Below are 23,910 nucleotides of genomic sequence, written 5' to 3'. Positions count from 1 at the left end.
ATATATATATATATTTTTAAGAAAAAAAGAATGGAATAAAAGATAATAGAAAACATCAAAGGAAATATCATTTAGTAAGGGCTTTTTTTTTTTTTTGGTAAATTTTGTGTTTATACTGGGTCTTACCATCAAATGTATATCTTAATTTGGCCATAAAATAAAACAGTATTTTAATTAACACTTTAAAATCTAGATCTATATAAAACATTCATTTTCTTGTGATTTTCTACAGCATTAAAATGTTTTTAAAGATAATTGAAAAGATGTTAAATTCAATACTGGGCTTCCCTGGTGCCTCAGACAGTAAAGAATCTGCCTGCAATACAGGAGACCTGGGTTTGATCCCTGGATCAAGAAGATCCCCTGGAGAAGGGAATGGCAACTCACTCCAGAATTCTTGCCTGGAGAAGTCCATGGAGAGAGGAGCCTGGTGGGCTATAGTCCAAGGGGTTGCAAAGAGTTGGACATGACTGAGTGAATAATGCTTTCACTTTCAGTCAATATTCCTACTAAATTATACTTTATACCCAAGAATCTTAACTTGTAGAGACCATACAAAAGGTGAGAATTCAAATGTCTCGAAAATTATGATAATAATTCAAAAATACTTCAATATGAGCACCAATATGGGTTGCATTATGTAAAACTGGATGTAAATTAATATTTTAATTCCATTCTGAGATGGAAACATACTTTTTGTGTGCATGAAAAGAAGCATATGTGAAGCTCTTTCCTTCATATTCAGCAAAAAATGTGCTTTCTTCCAGAACGATGTGGTACACTTCATTCCCAGAGCATCTGCCATACATCTTCTGCCATTGTTCTGGCGACTGCTGGCCTTCTCTGCAACAAAAGCACACACACATACACACACAGAGAGACAAACAGTGAATGTGGCTCAAAGCACAGTCGCTGTCCTACATGCTCCAGAGTTTCCCAACTTCAGGGAGGAACAAGCACGGTTCAAGGAAGTATCTGTGTGGTGTTCAAAGTGATGACGTGATCACCAAATATTTACAAAGAGTCACCTACAAGAATTTCGAAACTACAGAATATAGATGCTTGCTAAATGGCAAATTCTTTAAAAGAATTTCACAACCCAAAATAAAAGCATTTGTTGTGATCATGAACCAGTGAGCTGTAGCAACTGAATTTTAGACTTCGTTTATGTATATCATGTCATGCACAGCCTGTATATAATACTTGTCTTATACTCTCAATAATATAGCCCACTAAATCCCACTTAAAATACCTGCTTGGCCCCTGTATGTTTTTGACTTTGCTTTGTATTTAAAATTATAAATATATACATCTCAACTTATCAGTTTGATTTCATTAAAAGAATACTCTTTATTTCTGTCCAAATCATAGCAATGGCATCCTCCCAATTGTGTAGAAGTTAACAAAAGATACGTTTTGTGATAAAAGAATCTCTTAAAGAGATTTTCAAAAGTACTTTTTAGTAGAAGATAAGTCTACTAAGAAGATAAGTTTATCACAGAAAATGTAGTTTCTTCCCACCCCCCTCCAGAACAGCCTGCTCAGTGGCTTTAGAAATGTATCAAAAATTCAACTTATGCAAAATTTATTGTAAAGATACATGAATGATTTCCCATTTTGTACAATAAATTCCACTTGGTGAGTAAAGCTTATGAACTCTGTTAAGTACAAGAAATACACATTCTAGAATAAATGTATACATTTATAAAAATAAAAAATATTTCACCATAATCTCTGTAGCTTCTGTACAGATTAAAGTCATATCTATCATATTTTTAACTGAGTTTTATTTGAAGGGTTACTGGGAGATAAACATTTATAAATATTTTCAAAATGTAAGTTTTTTTTTTTTTTAATGTATATTTTCCAGGTATGTTTCATTTGTACTTCATCCCTTCTTGAAAGTAAAAGTCGCTCAGTCTTGTCCAACTCTTTGTGATACCATGGACTGTGGAATTCTCTAGGCCAGAATACTGGAGTGGGTTGCCATTCCCTTCTCCAGGGGATCTTCCCAACCCAGGGATCAAACCCAGGTCTCCTGCACTGCAGGTGGAGTCTTTACTGCTGAGCCACAAGGGAAGCCCAAGAATACTGGAATGGGTAGCCTATCCCTTCTCTAGCAGATCTTCCTGACCCAGGAATCAAACTGGGGTCTCCTGCATTGCAGGCAGATTCTTTACCAACTAAGCTATCAGGGAAGCTTAAGACTTAAGATCTTGGGCCTTGGAGTCTGACTGCCTGATCTGAACCCTAACTCTACAATCTTGGGTGAGTTATTTAACTTCTCTATGATACTTTATTTCAAAAAAAAAAAATTATCAGTGTTACTGGGTTGAATTAAATGAGATAGTACAAATAAATAATTTAACAGTATAAATTAATCATTTAGCAGATTTGGGGAGCATAGTAATATTCAGTAAATGTTAGTTTACATTATTATTTTGCCTGTATATCTTCTTCATTGCTGAATTTTGGAGCCACTTTCAACATTCCTAGTCAATAATATGAACAATATTACTCTTACAGCCTTTACCCTTTTTTTCTATAATATTAATATATTTTTGGAAATAGGAAAATATAAAACAAAACACATTTGACCATGGAATACATATGGCTACATCTAACTACTCTTTCCTAAGAATGATTATTTTTGCTGGAGAACACCTTTCCTTTGACAAATAAAAACAAAGCTATCTTTGATATGTACCATACTGCTGCTTGGCAAGATAGCACTTGGCAAAGACAGAATCCATTTAAAGGGCTGAAAACACGAGAGAAGGGGCCAGTAATTCATCAGGGTTTGTTTGGCATCTGAAAGGCAGCATAGGGTCAAATAATAGTCGCATAAGGGCACTAAGAGCTGTTCAAGCGAATCACAAATCTAACTCCAGCTGCTGAAATGGAAATGCAATGTGGTAACTTGGAAGGAAACAGAAAATGAGGGATTTGGACAAGGATGATTGTAATGAATTTCCTTAAATCACTTGCTTGTCTTCATGCTATTTCATAATGGTACCTTTTTACCAAATGTTTTTTCAATGAATCTCTAATTTCAGCTAATTGTAAATATACAGAATTTTTTCCTTTTCACTTCGTGTTAATTGCTTGAGATATGTTGGAACTTAGCCACTCCATCTTTTACTGATGGGTATGTCTGGGTCTCACTTATTAATTCCTACATGAAATATTTATTGAGCACTTGGGATGTGCCAAGAAAAGTTCTAGATTTCAAGGCTAAGGCAGTTGACAAAAGGGCAGAAATGCTTTCTTTCTTGAAGCCTCTAGTGGAGGAAAACTGTCAGTAAAGCAAATTATGTGTTGGAAGTGGGAAGGGGTAGGGAGAAAAAAGAGGGAAATTTTCAGGGCTGGGTTGGAAAATAAACGCATAATCAAAGAAGACCTCCCTGAGAGAATAACATCTAAGTAAAAATCCTGAGAAGAGTGAGAGAGAGAACCATAGCAGAGAAGACTGTTTAAGGCAGAAGCAACAGCAAGTGCTTCCCTGGGGCAGGGCGGTGCCTGGTGTGGCTGAGGAAAAGCAAGGAGGAAGAGGAAATGAGGCCAGAGGAATAACTGGCAGGGAAATGGGTCACACAGGGATTTCTAAAATCTTATGATCATGTTGGGCTTTATTGGGAAAATTTGCAAAGATTCTGATTTATATTTTGCGGAAAATCCCTCTGGTCGTTGTTCTGAGAATAGACTGAAGCAGTGGCAATGATCAGTGAGGACTTCACCACAAGGATCCAACCAGAAGGTGATGGCTTTGGATCAGGGGAGATTCTGGGCATATTCTGAAGGTGGACCTAGGTGTATTTGCTGACGGAAAAGAAAAATAGGAATAAACGCCTTAAGGATCGAATGGCCATCAGAAATACAAAAATTAAATGATCGAATGAGTGAATAAATAAATAAATTCCATACAGCTAAAACTGAAACTGCAAGAGCTAATGCTTAGTGAGCATCATGGGGAAATGTCAAATACAAAATGTTCAAAGAATTAAGTAGCTCTAGGAAGGGTATTTAGTGAACTAGATCCTAGGGAGAAGACAGGTAAATCAGAGATCATATATGCGGGCTTCAGAAACACTTGAAATAAAAAACATTTCGAATGCTAGGTTCATGGATGCTTATGATAATATTCTTGTGCATTTAAGTGTCTGAAATAGATGTTAAAAATGAAATGCATGTTTACAAAAGTAAAGAAACAAACCAAAACTAGTAAGGATTTTAAGTTTCTGTTGATATAATTTTTCACTGCTACCTCTCAAAGCAGCATTATAGGGTATATTATACACCCCCACCCTCTCTTTACCAATATTTTGAGAGTAACATTTTACTTAGAGAGAAAGTAATATTTTCCCTTCATACTATGATGAATGTATCAACTTTTTTCCAAATGGCTACCCAGTTATTCAATTTATTGAATAGTCCAATTTTTTAACCAATGATTTAACAACTCCATTATCAAACACCAAATTCCTAGGTGCCTATGGGCCTCTATCTCAAATTTCTAGTCTGTCAAGTTGATTTGCCTTTGTCCATTCCCTAACACTACACTATATCAACTATTTTAGGTACAAAATTGTTCTAAAATTCATCAGGCTAATCCCTCTCTTTGTTGTTCTGCTTCAAAATTTTTCTTGCTATTTTGGTTTCTTCATTTTTCCATATGAACTTGAAATCAGCTTGATTACTTGAAAAAGAGTATTGTTGATATGATTATTGGACTGATTAATAAATCTGGGTGAAACTGACATTTTTGTGATACTGACATAACTCCATTTGTATGCTTATTACTTGATCTGTCTGCCACCATCTCTCACTCAGCATGAAGCAGAATGTAAACACCATAACTTCTCAGACCACTGTCTATCTTGTTTTCTGTGGGATCTCCAGTAACCAGAGCATTTTACAGAATACACTGAAGTGAGCTCAAAACATATTTGCTTAATGACAGAATTTTATTCTTCTGACAGTCTTTAAGATGCATGCTAGTATTATGCCCATCACATAGATAAAGAAACTGGGGATCGATGGTTTCAAGTCTTTGGTCTTGCCAGCATGGATAGAAGTGTCTGTGACAAACACTGCCTTTATTCAGAAGCTTCAGTTCTGAATACTCTAATATTCAGTGTGAATGTGTAGCTGTTCTATTTCTTTTCTTTGGGGTACTAGACTTTGGGAAATAGATGGGGAAACAGTGGAAACAGTGTCAGACTTTATTTTTTTGGGCTCCAAAATCACTGCAGATGGTGACTGCAGCCATGAAATTAAAACACGCTTACTCCTTGGAAGAAAAGTTATGACCAACCTAGATAGCATATTGAAAACCAGAGACATTTCTTTGCCAACAAAGGTCCGTCTAGTCAAGCCTATGGTTTTTCCAGTGGTCATGTATGGATGAGAGAGTTGGACTGTGAAGAAACCTGAGCACAGAAGAATTGAGGCTTTTGAACTATGGTGTTGGAGAAGACTCTTGAGAGTTCCTTGGACTTCAAGGAGATCCAACCAGTCCATTCTAAAGGAGATCAGCCCTGGGTGTTCTTTTGGAAGGAATGATGCTAAAGCTGAAACTCCAGTACTTTGGCCACCTCATGCAAAGAGTTGACTCATTGGAAAAGACTCTGATGCTGGGAGGGATTGGGGACAGGAGGAGAAGGGGACGACAGAGGATGAGATGGCTGGATGGCATCACAGACTCGATGGACGTGAGTCTGAGTGAACTCCGGGAGATGGTAATGGACAGGGAGGCCTGGCGTGCTGCGATTCATGGGGTCACAAAGAGTCGGACACGACTGAGCGACTGAACTGACTGACTGACTAGAATTTGAGAGCCAAATTTTACTCCAACCTTTATTAATAACACAGGGCATTTCATAGCCTATAGATTTGTTAAAAAAACAAAGCATAAACCTCTTGTTTTCAACTTATCATTCTATCCTTATTTTCTTTCATCTCTTCCTACTTCATGTATCTGGGCAGACTTAAGATTATTTTTTAATGAGACAAACATAATCATAAAGCTGAGTAAATGATCTATTTCCGTTTTATACAAGAGAATTCTACCACTTAAATAACTCTTGAATCTACCACTTACCCTTTTCTCCATCATCAATTCTTACACTCTTAAAATATTCCTACTCCATTTCCTTGCCTCTTATATGGATTTGTGCTACAATAAGAGTGAATTTTAAAATCTCAAATCACTTCAGGTCACTTTCCTGTTAAAAATAATTAAACAGTTTCCTCCTCCCATCTGAAAAAGGTAAACTTTCTTACCATCATTACCAATCCCTCCTGACCTATGCCATGCCTGTCTTCCAAATTTCATCTGTCATTTTTGTCTCCTTTCTCTTGGGTGCTCCAGCAAACTTTAGTTTCCCCTGATCAAGAAACTCTCTCACCAGGTCTTCTAACCTGTTCCTTCTTCTGCCTATGTCCTCCTCATTCTTGGACCCACAGTTCAGTCATTACTCTTTCAGCCATGCAGTGGTGGCTTCATGATAGTATAACATTAAATTATATTAACTGTGAAGAAGGCTGAGCGCCGAAGAATTGATGCTTTTGAACTGTGGTGTTGGAGAAGACTCTTGAGACTCCCTTGGACTGCAAGGAGATCCAACCAGTCCATTCTGAAGGAGATCAACCCTGGGATTTCTTTGGAAGGAATGATGCTAAAGCTGAAACTCCCAGCTTTGGCCACCTCATGTGAAGAGTTGACTCACTGGAAAAGACTCTGATGCTGGGAGAGATTGGGGGCAGGAGGAAAAGGGGACAACCCAGGATGAGATGGCTGGATGGGATCACTGACTCGATGGACGTGAGTCTGAGTGAACTCCAGGAGATGGTGGTGGACAGGGAGGCCTGGTGTGCTGCGATTCATGGGGTTGCAAAGAGTCGGACACGACTGAGCGACTGAACTGAACTGAACTGAACTGAACTGAATCCTTAATGTCTTGCTTCCTTGTGAAACAGGCTCCATGGTACAAAGGATCATCTCTTGTTTACCGTGCTATCTCTGAGATAAGACATCTGGTCTGACAGAGTAAGTCTTAATAAATGTTTTATTAAATGAACAGAGTATAACCTAACAGTGTTCTTCATGCTCAATTACTAAATTTTCTGCTTTTCTAATTATATAATTCCTTTCTCCTTCACCAAAATCATTTTTTATGTCTTATCAATTACTTTCCCTATGATGGATTTCCTATTAGAATGAGGAGAAAAAGCCTTCACTGAGTTTCATAATTATAAATGGACATGAAATGATCTTAACCTCAACAGCAGTAAAATACATGAAAGATACTAAGGACAAAAAGCAAAGAATGAAAAGCTTCATGAAAATTATGAAAAGCCATTTAAGAAAGATTTACTCTGTGTTTACATGAATCAAATGACCATTTAGGGAAGACAGTCTGCTTCTGCATTTACTTACTGTTGGCCTCAAAGTAAACGCCAGCATGTAAAATAATATAGCCTAGAGTTTATGTTTCTGACCCTTTACAGGCTGCTTTACCATACCAACTGGTAATGCAGTAGTAATTGCATTATATAGTAACTGACTATATAGTAACTGATTGGAAATTAAATAGTAATAAATTCTTCCTAGACAGGTTTATGTCTACCTTAATTTTCAAAATAATGCCAGCTCCAGTTCTTAGAAAAGGTGTTAGTAGAAAAAAGAAAGGAAATAAAAGAACATAAAAAGAAAATATTATACTAGGAAAATAGAGGAAACACAGAATAAAAGCTTGTGCTCAATGCTTGAAAAAAAATCTCTATTTTCCCTGAACAAAGGGTCATGCTGTGAAAATTCATAAATCCAATACCATAGTCATGAGAGCCTTAGAAAAGCTTCAGTGCACATCCCAGGACCAAAGGAGGCTTACGCCTGCTCCTTTCTGCATGCTTAAACCCCAAACAAAAGTGTTACATACATATACACATATATTTGGAAAAAGAAAGGAGAAGTATAAGGAGAGGTGATAGAGAGCTGTTTATGAGAAAACAAACAAAAATGTCTGGTGAAGTAAATTGCAACTTTCATGTCAAAATTTTCAAGACTCTGTAGCCTTCACCCAAGCTCTTTCAAATCTCCAATTCCTGTCCAGTAATAATAATGTACCGGGGAGCTCCCACTTCTGTTCAATGATTAGAAAGCTCTGTCTCATCTGATTTGAAAGTCAGATCTTCCCAGCTGAGGCTAATTCTCCCTGGAATGCTGCGGCTCTGAAGTGACTCACACTGGTCATCAAAGGCATCTCCTAGAGTCATGTGAACATGTTTGCGGGGTGTGGTGGGGTGGGGCCTGTGTACCAACCTGGGAAGGAAAAAATTCCTGTTCACTCTGTCTAACCTACTTCCTGGACAGACACCTTACAGCCTTTGGCTTCTTGGGTTTCCTCACCTCGTGGCGGTGTTGTAGCCACGCGTTCTGGGAAACAAACTCACTCAGAAGGACAATGCAGATAGTGGAGTACAGTTTATTACACCGGCGGGCCCAAGGCCGAATCTCCTCTTAGCCAAGGACCCTGACCAGCATTTGTGAAAATCTTGTATACCCCATGTGTACGTGTCTGAACCCACCACTCCAAATTCTGTGAGACTTACATAAACCAAGGAAAATACAATCCCAATAACCCCATCATTCACGTGCTATGTGCTCATGTGCTCAGACAGTCAAACAATTAGCCAATAATCAATAAACCTGAGGTTACACTCTGATAGATATAGAAAAATTTATGGCCTGTCTGGAGCAAGGGGGTGATTAGTGTATGTTTTCTCTTAGGCGATGAGTAACCTAGATACGATCTCCAAGGTTCCCCGGTCTGGAGGGGGTCTTATCCTTCTGTTGTTGTTTTCATAGGCACTAAACACAGAGTTCAGAGTCCATTGGAAAGGTGGCCGAGCATGGTCAGCATGAACAGCCCTAAGATGGAGTCCAGGCCCTATGAATTCCTTCTTCAGCAGCACCCTTAGACAGGGTACCACAGAGAGAACATAGATCTTTTCAAGCCATCAGCTCTGATGCTGGAAACCCATGCATGGAAGTGAAGGTTCTGCCATCTCTCTCTCTTTGATTCTTTTTTTCCTCATTTTCAAATCAGAAAACTACATACACCAGTGCCCAACTGAGGAATGACATACTGGTCCCTGCTTTCTGCAGACACACCTTATTCTCCATGAGTATTAATCAGGGCATTTCATGAACTTCATTTCATGAGGCTAGTGAAAATGAAATTGTTAGTCACTCAGCTGTGTCCAACTCTTTGCCACTCCCAGGCAAGAATACTGGATTGGGTTGCCATTCCCTTCTCCAGGGGATCATCCTGACCCAGGGATTGCAACCTGAACCCAGGTCTCCTGCACTGAAGGCAGATTATTTACCATCTTCACACCCAAGGTAGGTGCAAACACACCGTGCTGCTCTTCTGGCCTTCTCTGATCTTTTCTTTCTGTGGAAGGGTGGGGAGATGAGAAAATGGGATACTTGACTCTTTTTCCTCTTTGATTTTAGATTGTGGTCACCAATCTTGGGACAAGCTGAGAAGTCCCTCTCATGACCAGAAAAGGCCAGAAGTGGGTGGTGACCCGATTCCTTGAAGCCACATCCCTTCCCCCAAATAGTTGAATAATCCTCTCACTCACTGGCGTATGAAATTATCCAGCCTATAAAACTAACCACCCAATATTTTAGGTCTGTCTCTGAGATGGACCATATTCTGTCTACGGAATGTGTATCTCTCTAAATGAACCTACCTTCACTTAAAAAAAAATAAAAAGAAATTTGAAATAAGTTTTGTTTGTTTTATTCTGCTTATTGTGCCTCAGTTAGAAATATCACTTGCTCCAGTTAACTTTTCAGTGGTGCATAAATAATGTTGACAAATGATTTTGCTTTTCTTTCCAATGCAAAGTGCACATCCCTGGTTAATCCATGATTACACTTCCAAGGTAAGTGAAAGTGAAAATGAAAGTTGCTCAGTCACACCCAGCTCTTTGCTGATCCCATAGACTATACCCCAGGGAATTCTCCAGGCCAGAATACTGGAGCAGGTAGCCTTTCCCTTCTCCAGGGGATCTTCCCAACCCAGGGATCAAACCCAGGTCTTCCACATTTCAGGTGGATTCTTTACCAGCTGAGCCACAAGGGAAGCCCAAGAATACTGGAGTGGGTAGCCTATCCTTTCTGCAGCGTATCTTTCTGACCCAGGAATCAAACTGGGGTCTCCTGCATCGCAGGCGGATTCTTTACCAACTGAGCTATCAGGGATGGGTATTTATTGCCACAGAATAAATTCACTCACATACCATCTCCTGTGTTGCAACAAAACCAACCCACTGGAATAGGACCATCAAATAGTAAGTGCTTGGGTCTGCAACTGTAGAAATGTGCTTCCTAGGCCATTGAATGCAGTAAAAGAATCTGATATGGTTTTGATTTTCAAAGTTTCCCCAATCAACTTTTCCCAAAAGGAGAAAATAAGAATCTAACTGGAATTTCCTGTTCCAGATGCAATACCCTGAAGTCTTATTATACTGCACTCTCTGTTCTTATTTCAGGAATGTACTGAATTACCCCACTCAGTAATGTGTGTATTAAAAAAAAAAATAGCATAAAAGCTTACTTGACTGACAGTTTCCTATTTCTATGCAGGTGATTTTTTTTGTAAAATTCATACTAATAACTTTTCAAAGGTAAAATTGAATTTTTGTGTTCATATCTTCTTCATGTATTTAAAGATACCAGAAAAACAAAGGTAAACTATAGAGTGCAGGCAGGCATTACTGCCTTCACGGTTGTACAGTGAAATTATTAGTGGAAATCCTTCTGCTATTATCTGCATTATAATTATCACATTTAGTTTTGCTAGTATATTTTGTTCTTTTCAAACCTAAATAATGTATTTAAATATACAATAAATGGTGTTTCAGATTCACTAAAATTGACACAGATTGCCAAATTAGCTGCTTTTATATATTTATTTTTATTACCAAATGAAATTATTTTCACCTCCATGGGAATAAAGAACATACTGTCACAAGGTATCTTTGGTATAAATACCCATTCATCGATATATAATAAAAGGCTTTACATATAACTAGGGGAAATCTTTGCCTTAAGAAAAGGATGCCATTTAAATTTATAATTGCAGAATTAGATAAGATAAAGTTCCCTTATTGGTGCTTTAATTTAAAAAGGATAAGAAACTATATTTGTTGCTTAATTATATTAGGTTGAAAGTAGATTTTAAAAAGCCTAAAATAAGTGACCCAAAGGTTTTAATCTAATTAAAATTAACATTTTATTTAATTCCATACTCTAGTAGTTCACCAACTGATGTCAGCTTGGTTCCAGATAATTGTTTATATTCTTCAGAGGAGAGTCTCTGAAAACACAAACATTAATTTAAAAATGAATGTAATGTATTCATGCGGTCTAAAGCTTTTACTTTATTTAAAAATTAAAGTTTTTAATGGTATTCTGATTTTCCTTTGCTATCAATGTCAGGAATCCACAGTCAACACTGTAGGTTTTAGAACTGATTTTGACAAATGGTAGCCTGTGTCACTGAAAACATAATTGTAATTTTTGGAGGGGAAATGGCATATTGGAGTAGATGGAAACTTCTACCACAGGTGAGGTTACAAAAAGAAGGGCTTTTATTTTTCCTGGTCTGGGAATCAATCTGACACACAAGTTGGATTATCTTACTGGGGAGAAAGGTAGTCAAGAACTCTACGTAGAAGAAGTAATAAAACTCAAAATGAAGATGCCTCTGTCCTCCAGGAAGAGATTTATGCATCTCTATTCTTGAAGCAGAACTTCCTCAGTTTTTTATGTTATTAGACCTCAAAACAAAAACCTGAGTCCTAAGATTAAAACCATGTAGAGGATGATAATCAATTTTCTACCACTAGATGGAACCAGAAAGCTGTTTGCATTCTCAGGATGAGAAAAATCGCTGTGAAAGTGGCTATAACAGAGAAATGCCATTGAGCTTTCAAGCATTCTCAATAGTGAACACAATGAACTCCCTTTTGAAAGCGATTTCAAAAGAAGAAAGGAAATAGAGCTCAAACTTTAAGTTTGAAAGGCTGATTGTACATGAAAGTGTTCCAAACTTATTTCCCTTAAAGTTTGTTTGTTCTTCAAAATCTCTAGTGTGGTTTTCTGAAGTGCTCAGTTAATTAAAGAAGTCACCTAATTATCACACACACACAAATCCTAAAAACACTTGTAAAGCCTTTTCATCTACTTTTTAAATTGTCAGGTGAAATAGAAATTCATCTCTCATAACAACACTGCAGGCTCAGCTCTTTAATTCCATTATTAAATAGATCCTATCCCACTGATTTTCAACTGTTCTCCTTCAGCATTCGTAAACATTTATAGCTAAAATGTGCCATCTCCCTGCCTTTCTCAGAACACAGACTGCTTGCTCACAGAATAAGTACCACATGCTTAGCTATGGTCAAGCTCTCTGTGCCCTGGTGCTTTTGAATTGGTCTCTGATATTTGTCCTTTTAGTTTAGGACATCACAGTGACATCTTTAAGAAAGTCATCTTCCATAAATATTAATATTGGGGATATAGAAGTTTCATAAGCTCCTATAGCTATTATTCACATTTTATCTTTTTGAGGATTTTTTTTTTCTCTTAAAATTATGTGTAAGTAGCAAGTTTCTTTAGTGTCTGTCCACGTTATCATTTGGCTTAGCCTCAAGGTGTGCAAACTAATCTTACCATAGCTAAAAGAAACTGTACTAACCAAACAGATCTACTAGGAGAAATTTATAACACATACATAAGCCATGTCTACAGTGTGCGCTGCCTTGTATTGAATGTTAGACTTTTTGATCAGAATGTATGCATGTTTGTGTTTATCGAACTTCTGACATAGTGCCTTACACTGTATGGATGTAAATGATTATTATCTGTGGAAAGGATGAATGAATGAATGACCAAACATTACAATTTGTTGTTGTTGTTCAGTTGCTAAGTCGTGTCCGACTCTTCCCGACCTCATGGACTGCAGCATGTCAGGCTTCCCTGTCCTTCACTATCTCCCAGTGTGTGTGTTAAAGTCACAAAGTCATATCTGACTCTCTGCTACCCCATGAACTGTACAGTCCAAGGAATTCTCCAAGCCAGAATACTGAAGTGTGTAGCTTTTCCCTTCTCCAGCGGATCTTTCCAACCCAAGGATCAAACCCAGGTCTCCTGTATTATGGGCAGATTCTTTACCGCCTAAGCCACCAGGGAAGCACCAGCATGCCAAGCTTCCCTGTCCTTCACTATCTCCCAGAGTTTGCTCAGATTCATGTCCACTGAGTCAATGATATCGCCTACCACCTCATCCTCTGCCGCTCTCTTCTTTTGCCTTCAATCCTTCCCAGGATTAGTTATATTTTAACTCTAGTGCTATCTTTAACGTGTGAATTCATTCATGACTTAAATTGATGGAAAATGCTTCCAAATTCTGGGCTTAATATGAAGAGTTTTGAGTTATCTCCTAATAAAAATATGCTATCAAATTGTATTACTATATCATTATAGAAGATTGTATCAATTGTAGAAGGCTGAAAACTGTATCATTGTAGAAGATTGCATCAATCTTCTATTGATCACATTCTCTGAGGTGTGAGACTAGAGAACTAGATCAGGGAAGATTCCTCACAGGGCTGTACATATATAAAGTACTAGTGACTATAGATACAAGTCTCTTGATTTTCCATTCTGTAAGTTGAGCTGTTAGCCACCCTCTTCCCTTCGATCTCTTCTACCTAATTTTACTCTAAAGTATCATTTGCTGCACCTTTTTACATTGTTAAAAATGTAAATATCTACATTTTGTTCACTGGCTATAAATAAATCAGTGGCTTCACATAAAATTGGAGAACTCATTGTATACCTTAAACATGTTGATTATAGCAAAGCTGGAAAAAAAGTACAGAGAGCCTGATAGCAGAGATTACATTAGGATTATTGCAACATAGTTCACTTAAGGGTTAAGCAGAATGATATTAATATAATTATATAACCTTCTCTGTAGTTCCCTGAGCAATTCAAGAGAGAATATCAAAGAAACATTTCTTTACCTGCCCTCCACTTATTGTTCAGTATTATGGCACATTCTAATTTGATTCATTATAGTTTCCTTGTTATTTTCTTTGAGTTTATAATTGCCTTTTTTTCCAGTTGGGAGAGAAAAGAGAAACTTCCTCTGCTACATTTAATTATATATGTTGCTTTTAATTTAGTCCAGTCTCTTGTTGAGACTTGTCTGACTTTTCATATCTTGACCATAGCTTTTAGGAATCTTTGGTTTTAGTTATTGTACAGACATGTAACCTAGGTTCCATCAATCAGACACAGATGCAGAAGTCTGTTTCAGAAGTATGTTGAACGAGGACACAGGCAGGCAAGGGGCGTCCATATTACTGAGACATGTGGCCACAGAGACTCTTGGCTCCTAGGATGTTCCGAGGTCAAAGTTCCTTAGTGGATTAGTTGTCAGGTGTGGTGATGGGAACTGTTCATGCGTGTTTAGACTAAGTAGAGACTAACATTTTTGTTCTGTGAGTTATCCATATTCCTCCATACACCTCTTTGTAGTTAAACTAGCTTGGTGAATACCCTTGTCTAAAGTTAAGAGTCCTAGTCAATATTAAGTTTTCTCTGCCTTTCTACAAGTTTAAGAGAATTCTTCTTCACCATTACTGCTTTATAATTTGGCAACGCTATGTCTCTAGGTGTCATTCTCTTCCATTCACTGCCATTCACAAGGAAGAAATCCTGCGAATTTAAAGACCTGACTCACCCTTCTTCCGTTACGGTTTCTTATATTCTTTCCATCCTTTATGGGAACACGCACCAAATCAAATATTACTTCTTTTGGATTGATCTCGAGCACTTGAATTGTTTTCCTAAATATTCTCTCTCTCTCTTTTATCTGAAATCCTCAAGATCTCTGAGATATTATCTTTCAAGGACTTTACTGAACTTTAATTTCAGCAATTACTCTATTAATTTTAAAAGGTCTTTACCTTCTATTTCCCTACCATACTCCTTTTCACATCTTTCTGAGAATAATAATTATAGATATTTTTAGTTATTTTGGATTTGTGTATTTATTATCACTATTTTCCTTATTACTGAAGAGAAAATCAGACCCTCCACAATCATAATTAACCAAAATTTAAGTTAAATATTCTGAAAATTTTAAATTCTACAAACAAAAATTCCTCAGCATTTTATTTCTTTGAACAATCATTATCACCCTTTCATACACCTTTAGTATTCTTGTGAACTATCACTTATACATCTCCAGTGTTCAAAAATATATCTAAATTTCTTTTTAATGTATTTTTTGTTCTCTTTACAGAGACTAACCTTGCTTCCAAAATATATGCTTGACTCTCCTTTTAAATGTTTTAGTTTTTTGACTTAAAAAAGTTGTTTGTTTACTAGTGAGTATAAGATCCAATGTTCCCTATAAACCCCAAACAATTCCAGTGTGAATACAGATACTGTTCTCTTCCTATTGCTGGATTTATGTTTCTTCAATATGAGTAGTGACGTTCTCCATTCAATATATGTTCTCTATTCAATAGCTGGATTTATTCCCCTCATTTCAACCTGCATGCTGCTGCTGCTAAGTTGCTTCAGTCGTGTCCGACTCTGTGCAACCCCATAGATGGCAGCCCACCAGGCTCCCCCGTCCCTGGGATTCTCCAGGGAAGAACACTGGAGTGGGTCGCCAATGCCTTCTCCAACGCATGAAAGTGAAAAGGGAAAGTGAAGTCATTCAGTCGTGTCTGACTCTTCACGACCCCAGTGGACTGCAGCCTACCAGGCTCCCCCGTCCATGGCATTTTCCAGGCAAGAGTACTGGAGTGGGTTGCCATTGCCTTCTCCTAACCTGCATGCTGGTTGTCAGCAAATGAGAAAAACCATATTTCAAAGTTCTGAGTATCATATATAGGGATATAAAATAGATTCCTTTGTCTGTGAATATGATTTCTTACATCTTATATTAGGCATGAAGGGGCTCAGACTATCTATAAATGTCAAATGAAGAGGGCTGAAGCCCAAGCCCGTACTATGCGCTAGCTTAGAATTCATTTAGGAAAAATCTGATATTCCCAATGGCAAATATCTGACTAAATTAATTATAGAGAAATGGTACTGTGCTGGGTGAAACTTGTTCTGTCTACAGAAATGCCATCAAAACATGTCCTTTTTCTTTTGGGAATCTTGCACCCCAGAGCCCCACTGGGGGCTGAGGCTTTGTGCCGCTGTATCGCCCTCTAAACATAGGCCAGGATGAGGTTTTCATCAAAAGCTCTTCCTTTACTCACTTTCCCTCTTCTAAGAGCTCACTGAGGTCTCTTCTTTTCCATTGATGAAAGCTGGTGATTTTTATTTACTAGTTGTCATTTCGGTGGAGCAGATGGTGAAGAGCAGATGAAGGCATTTGGATCATAAACTACTTTGAACCAGGGGCCTCAATGAATCATCTTTAGTGCATTTTATTTAACTAATGTTTATTGGGCATTCATACTATGAAACATTATATAAGGCATGAATAAGACATGTTCTCTACCTTAAATGAAATTATGCCCTATCAAGTAGGAAAAAATAAAAAGACCTTAATACATACTCTGGCAGAATATCATAACATTCTACATGAACTCATAGAAAGGAGACATCACATTAAATTGGGAAGCTTAAAAATATTCACAAGGAGATAGAATATTTGAATTTCAGGAAAATCCTCTAGGAAAGCAGAAGAAAAAAATTCAAGGCAGAAGGAACAACATTTAAAAAGATGTAGAAGGCGGAAACCATGAAGTATATTTAGGATCATGTTATTTGGAGAACATGATACATAGAATCATGAGAATTAAGGACATAAAAATAAATTTGGATGAGAGAAAAGAGGGTCCTCAATAAATAAAATGAACATACTTAAATCTAATTTGATAACACAGAAGATGAGCTATTAAGGGACTGAGCAGTATCTGTATTTCTCAAATTATGTTTAATAGAATAATGTTCTAGTTGATCTTTCAATAGGTGGAAAAACATTTCTCAGGTAACCAAACAGATTTTGGATACACCTAACAAAATGCATTTCTGTGCAGATTTTCAGTGCAGGTTGATCTCTATAAAAGAAAAATGAGTAACCTTCAGATATATAATTCAAACCTCCAGGTGGGGTGTGTGTGTGTGTGTGTGTGTGTGTGTGTGTGTGACAGTGCATGAGTGTGTGTGTCAGTGCATGAGTGTGTGTGTGTGACAGTGCGTGAGTGTGTGTGTGTGTGTGTGTGTGCTTGTCATGGGAGAGATGAAGAAATGCTCACCAGAAACCACAGACAATCCCAACTGCCATGATCAAAGAAACTGACTTTTGTGGAACCAGCAGAACTATTTGCTTTCATGCTTTCTCTTTTTTTATCTTCCTGGGCAAGACTAATGAAGTGACAGCGTTTGACCAGGCTTTGCTTTCTCATCATCTCCTCGTTCATTTACCCTACCTCAAAATGAAAAAGTCTCCATCGTCCAAAATTTTCTCAGAACTTCCCAGAAACCAGCGACCTCCAAATTCTGCTTCTTCTCCATCTTAAGCCATCTGTATTGTTAACACTCCAGTTATTTTTTTGGAAATCCTTGCTCCTTTTTATCCTGTGATGCTACACTATATTTGCTGTCCTTTTCTCCCATCTGTTTCCTATAAGGAGTAATTTCCCAAGGAAAAGTCTTAAGTGATCATTTCTCCCAAATCCCCACCATTTCTCCTTTCAGTTCTGTGGCCCTGAACAACCCTGATCCCTCCTCATGCTTGCATGCTCAATCGCTTCAGTCGTGTCTGACTCTTTCTGAGCCTATGGACTGTAACCCCCCAGGCACCTCTGTCCATGGGATTCTCCAGGCAAGAACACTGGAGTGAGTTGCCATGCCTTCCTCCAGGGATCTTCCCGACCCAGGAATCGAACTCTTATCTCCTGCATCTCCTGCATTGCAGGTGGATTCTTTACCCATTGAGCCACTTGGGAAGCCCTGATCCCTCCTCAGGAACCAGTAATTCCTACAACCAAAGGTACCTGCATCAAAAAAGCAAAAAGACTCAATCCCAAACTCCTTTCTCCTTCTGCCAAAACCACACATTTTATAGTTCTCTCCTGTCCAACCTCAGTGTGTGAAGACATTTTCTTCCTCTTTTCCCCTTGTCTATATCCATATCTAATCAGTGGCCAAGGTTCATAAATACTAACTTTGAAATATTTTTCTTATCAATTCTCTTTCCTTCCCATTGATAAGCATAAAGAGCAAAGAATATTACCTTTTGGATGGGACAAATGAAATAAATATTTTTGTGAAATTAAGTGGAAAGGAAAAGAAAATATTAAATTTTGATAGAGATGGAATATTAAGATGGGTCAGCTGAATGTCTATCAACTGTTCTGATAACTTGGCATCTGTTTGCTAAAATCATCACAGTCCATGTTTGACAGCCTACTGTGATATCTGCCCAATGAATAAATTTCTGTTCATCTTTCTAGTATGTTTGCCAAATAAATCAAAATACTAATTTAATTGACAATAAGAAAAGCCACTGCCAAGAGCACTGAACACTCAAATGTAAATGAAGTAAGAGGGGAAAACTGAGAAGGGCTAAAATACAGAGTAAACGTCAATGAATAAAAGGAATACAGTTATCCAAAGTCAACTAAAATTGACCCCATCTAGTTGACTCTCTGATCAACTAGAACAGGAATGAGTATATTAACATCTAAATAAAGAAAATGTAAGATTGTAGGCACATTAATGAGCCTTGCGAGATGCACTGGTCTAGGTCATGGCTAAGTTGATATGAAAGCCTCCTGCTTAGTCACTCAGTATTTGCGACCCCATGAATTGTAACCCTGTCAGGTTCCTCTGTCCAGAGGATTTCCCGGACAAGTATACTGGAGTGGGTTGCCATTTCCTCCTCCAGGAGATCTTCCTGACTCAGGAATCGAACCTGTGACTCGTGAGTCTCCTGCACTGGCAGACAGATTCTTTACCACTGAAGCCACTTGAAGTAATCAGGGAAATGCAAAACAAAACCATACTTAACATATGGTTTCCATCTTTGCCCCATTTCCACGGGCTAGAGGAAAAGAATTAACAAACATATGAAGGTTAAGTCGGGAAATCTAATTCTAAGGCTGGATTAGGAACTCCATTGTCAGACCTAAGGGAGGACTGTCACTAAATAAGCTGCCCTCTCTATCTCTAATTCCTGTTTCCTTTGTCTACCTTATTTGCTTCAGAACTCTTAATTATTATCTCCTTAAGTACCTACAATCTACAGAGCATTTAATTTAAAAATATATTTTCAAATTAGACTCTTAGATTTTGTATTATATTTTTTTGTGTGTTTGTTGGATCTAAGTCTTTAGCTTGCGTCTATCAACTATTTTTAGTCAATCACCATTTGTTATAGAATGAACTTTTAATAATATTATTTCTTCTTTTTTAATGGAGAAATTTGAGTATTACTGTAGGTATTGTCTCAATTAGTGGTTTGATAGTCCCTACATAAAGCATTTCTAGGCAACTCAACATTTCCCCATTATACTACTTAATTTAGCTCCCAAGTTTGCTTTCTTATTATTAAATCAATATATTTGAGGTCTCTAATTTCTGCTGATGCTTAAAGGCAAAATTTTAAACATGTTCTGTTAATGAGTGAATCTTCACTATACCTTCAATTAATGCATAACAAATTACTTTAGTCAAACAATATTATTAATAAAATATATTAAATTTTTAAAATTAAGTGATCTATTAGGATGATCATTTATACTGAAGTGATGGTATTTATCTGTTTAAGATAAGCTAGAATATATAAAAGCTCTTACAACTCAATAATCAGAAACAATGTGATTAGAAAACGGACAAAAGATCTGAATAGGTTTTTGTTCAAAGGTGATACGAAAATGGTCAATAAGCACATGAACTAATTTTAACATTATTAGTAATCAGGGAAATGCAAACCAAAACCATAATGAAGCACCACTTTGCATTCAGTAAGAGGGTTATGACGCAAAAAGCAGATAATAACAAGCATTGCTGAGGACAGGAAGAAACTGGAGTCATGATAGATTGCTGATGGCAATGTAAGATGATATAATCCCTTCAGAAAATATTTGGGAAGTTCCTAATTAAAAAGGCTAATATTACTGGTGTGTGTTGCTTGCTCCGTCACTTCAGTCATATCCAACTCTTTGTGACTCTATGGGCTGTAGCCCACTGGGCTCCTCTGTCAGTGAGATTTCCCAGGCAAGAACACTGGAGTGGGCTGACATTTCCTCCTCCAGGGGATCTTCCTGAGACCCAGGGATTTAACCCTTGTCTTTTGTGTCTCCTGCGTTTCCTGCAATGGCAGGTGCTTTCTTTACCACCAGCACCACCTAGGAAGCCCATGACTCAGCAATTTCACTCCTAGATATAGACCCAAAGAAATTAAAGACATGTCCACATAAGAATCTTTACATTCATATTAAGAACAGCCTTATCCATAATGCTGGAAACAACTCAAGTACCCATCAGTTGATGAATAGAAAAGTAAAAAGAAATATATCCATACAATAGAAAACTACTCAGTTTGAAAAGGAACGAAGTAATGATGCATGTTACAATATGGATGAACCTTAAAAACATTATGGCAAGTGAGAGAAGCCAGTCCAAAAACAGCATACACTGCATGATTCCATTCATATCCATCCATTGCAAAATGCATCCGTTGTAATATTCCATCCATTGCAATATGCAATGTCCAGAAAAGAAAAATCTATAGACATAGGGTAAAGTTTGTGTTTGCCTATAGTTGGAAGAGTTTGGATACAATGTGGGCTATTGCAAAACTGTAGAGGATTTATGAGATAATGAAAATATTAGGATTTAGCAGTGATGGTTGCACAATTCTATGACTATACTGAAAACTACAAAATCGTATACCTTAGCAGGTGAATTATATGGTATATGAATTATATCTCAATAAAGCTGCTACAAAGAAAGTACTTTTGGTGAATTAAAGCACTTATTGTGTCTTTTAATTGGGGAATGATTTTGCAGGTCAATCTTATAGGAAATCCTTACTTATGTAGTAATGTTTTCAAGATCACCACTTTCTTTTTTAATATGACAAAATTCATTAGAGTATATTAGGAAAAGTCCTATTTGAGGTGATGCTGAAATTCTTTTTAAATTTATATGAAGTGCAATGTTCACCAGGCACTATTGTGTGCCAATAAATAATATTTACTAGGAGTTGGAAAATGTTATTTAACCATTCTATACATACTAATGTGTGTTAGTGTTGAAGGGCTTCATTTGATCATTTGTGCAAGAATGAAGCTGACTAAACTCTCAGCTCTACAGCTGTACGAATCTGTGACAAAGATGGATGACAAAATAATGAAGCCATGTGGTAAGTTCTATGAATATTCAACCAGTTGGTGACAAAGTTTTCAGTATTTTATTTAATTCCATCAAAATGTTGAGTAAGTCCATCCAAGAAAAACAATTTCATTTGTGGTCCTGTCACATTTTCTCTGTTGCACATCTTAAAGGCTTATCAATGTATAGAATAGAAATAGTTATATTCAGAACTTTGAGAAAATTGCTTCTGGGAAGCTCTTTCTGTCTCTATAGAGCAGAGACATAATTAGAGAGAAAAGAGGTAAATTTACTTAAAAACACCAGAGGGAATATACTATTTTTCAATTATAAATTTCCTCCAAGCAGTACTAAATCCCAGGAAAGAATTTCCTTTTCCTTGATTTATTTGATTTGGCATTTCACTTAAACAACTATCAATTAACTCACTAAATTTAAATGATTATAACTACAAGCACCACTGTGGAATTTACTTAGAAAATCAAATATTTTGTCTACAATATCAAGTAAGGAATATGAAAAGTATGAAATGTGGTGCAACATTTCTCTCTTTAAATAAGAGCAGTGACTATATTCGCTGATTGTATTTAACTTGATAATGCAAGTCAAAAACAACGTCTATGGTTTAGGAAACTCTATTAAAATAAACAAGTAGGAAAAAATGTTCTGAGGATATAATTTCCTCAATACCCTGGAATTCATTAAATAATTTCTTTTATACTACATTAGCTAATTTGATAAACTACTTTGTTATCATTCTATAATAATTATAAAATTTTAATTTTGAGCTCATTTGGGTACAGACAGCTTTCAGATAAAAACTTACCTCAGAAACAGAAAAAGAATGACTTTAAGACCTTTCAATAGTGACTGCTGTCATCCTGTTTTTCAAGATTTTATTTGCTAAGCATTAATTTTGAAAGTAGAAACAATACCCTAATTCCAGGCCTAACTAATGATTCAGGCATATAATTTAGGATAAAACAAATCATCTCTCGATTAGTTAGAAAAGACAGCAAATCACTGTCAATACCCTCTTTGTCTTGGACCCTGTAGTAGGTCTGTATTTGTCTGTCTACCCTCTGTCTACCAAATGATGATAACTCACACAAATGCAAGTAAAGGTACATATCTAGCTGTATACTTAGGCTTACTGTATTTCTAAATCACATAACTACACGTATATAATTCTTTTTTATACTTTAAAATGCATTATCTTAAAGAAAAAATATACTTACTGCCCTCTAGAGGTATGAACCAGTAGTGTAATAAGTGTAGATGTTGCTGGGCATATACAGTTTAAAGCTAACATGGCGTATTTAAACTCTTCTTCACAAACAACATGATCTGTTTGAAATAAAATAGGTAAATAAGAATAATTTACCTTAGGATAGTAGTATTTTAAAATAATACGTAAAACAGAGAATAAAATTACAAAAGCTTCCATATAAATACACTTGCTTCAGAGATGTTTTTACATGTGCAAATTTATCTCCAGGAAAAATGTTTCATAAGAGAGAGTACTAGACTGTGAGGTAAGTTACTGAGGTACAGTGGGGTTCTAACCCCAGATATGTCTTTAATAAAACTGACAGCCTTTGGCAAGAAGTTTTTTTCCTGTGCCTTATCTGTACAAAAAGGTAAGAAGTTGGTAGGTGTGAGGTACAGCCTGTATAGTAAATTGAAGACTATACACAGTCTCCTTTACTTCTGATAATTCTACGGTATGAAATATAATAGTTCTGATTTATAACATGGTTTATTTATCAAATCCATAGTCACATAACATAAAAACTTAGAATTACTTATTAAAAAATGTGGTAGATAATATTTGCACAACATATAAGTAATAATTTGTACAATCAAAACAACTACAATTATCAATAAAAATTAATCCTGATATAAATATAAATTTAAATTATACATTAGCCTTAGGATCTAAGGTCATAAATGCAGAAGATGATAGAGTCCAGTTAGAAATGATAATAAATGGCATAAAAAGAAATTCAATGACATAAAAACAATAGAGTGCTAGAAATGATGACGCATGGTGGGGGGGAGTGAAGGTCATGTTAAAAGGGATAATGCCATTCAGCCCAAGTAAATTGTTTTCATGCAGGAATGAGGGCCCAGATGCCATATGCTCAATTTTCCACAGAAATAACATTTTAGAGAAGCAATTAACGTTTGGGGGGAAAAAAAGCTGTTTGTTTGGGGGGAAAAAAGCCTTCCCTTCCAAGTGAACTGCTGTAGCTGATATTGGAAATAAAGACTGCTTAAAGTTCTAAGAAAATAAATATTCTTAGGCAGTAAATAGCAGTTTTAGCTAATGAAGAAATGGGTTGAATTTGTGAGTCTGATCTATGAAATGAAAACATACACTATACAATTTATGACGAAACAAGATTACTTGGGAAGTGATTCATCAAATGTTCCAGACAGATATATAATAA

General features: G+C 36.7%; 1 protein-coding gene across 5 annotated transcripts in view; it reads right to left on the bottom strand.

The window, feature by feature from the left end:
• KCNT2 (potassium sodium-activated channel subfamily T member 2) overlaps nucleotides 1–23,910 on the bottom strand; it is a 445,611-nt gene that overhangs the window by 123,207 nt on the left and 298,494 nt on the right. For all 5 annotated transcript variants that reach the window (XM_060396308.1, XM_060396309.1, XM_027976255.2 and 2 more), the window contains 2 exons: nucleotides 22,696–22,804; nucleotides 694–843 (listed from right to left, as the gene is read on the bottom strand). In XM_060396308.1, the coding sequence (XP_060252291.1) occupies nucleotides 694–843; nucleotides 22,696–22,804 (259 nt within the window). The remainder of the gene's footprint in view (nucleotides 1–693; nucleotides 844–22,695; nucleotides 22,805–23,910) is intronic.

The sequence above is a fragment of the Ovis aries genome, chromosome 12, assembly GCF_016772045.2.
Source record: "Ovis aries strain OAR_USU_Benz2616 breed Rambouillet chromosome 12, ARS-UI_Ramb_v3.0, whole genome shotgun sequence".
NCBI lineage: Eukaryota > Metazoa > Chordata > Mammalia > Artiodactyla > Bovidae > Ovis > Ovis aries.
The sequence above is the reverse complement of the archived record's forward strand: the minus strand, read 5'-3'. Positions and strand labels throughout refer to the sequence as shown.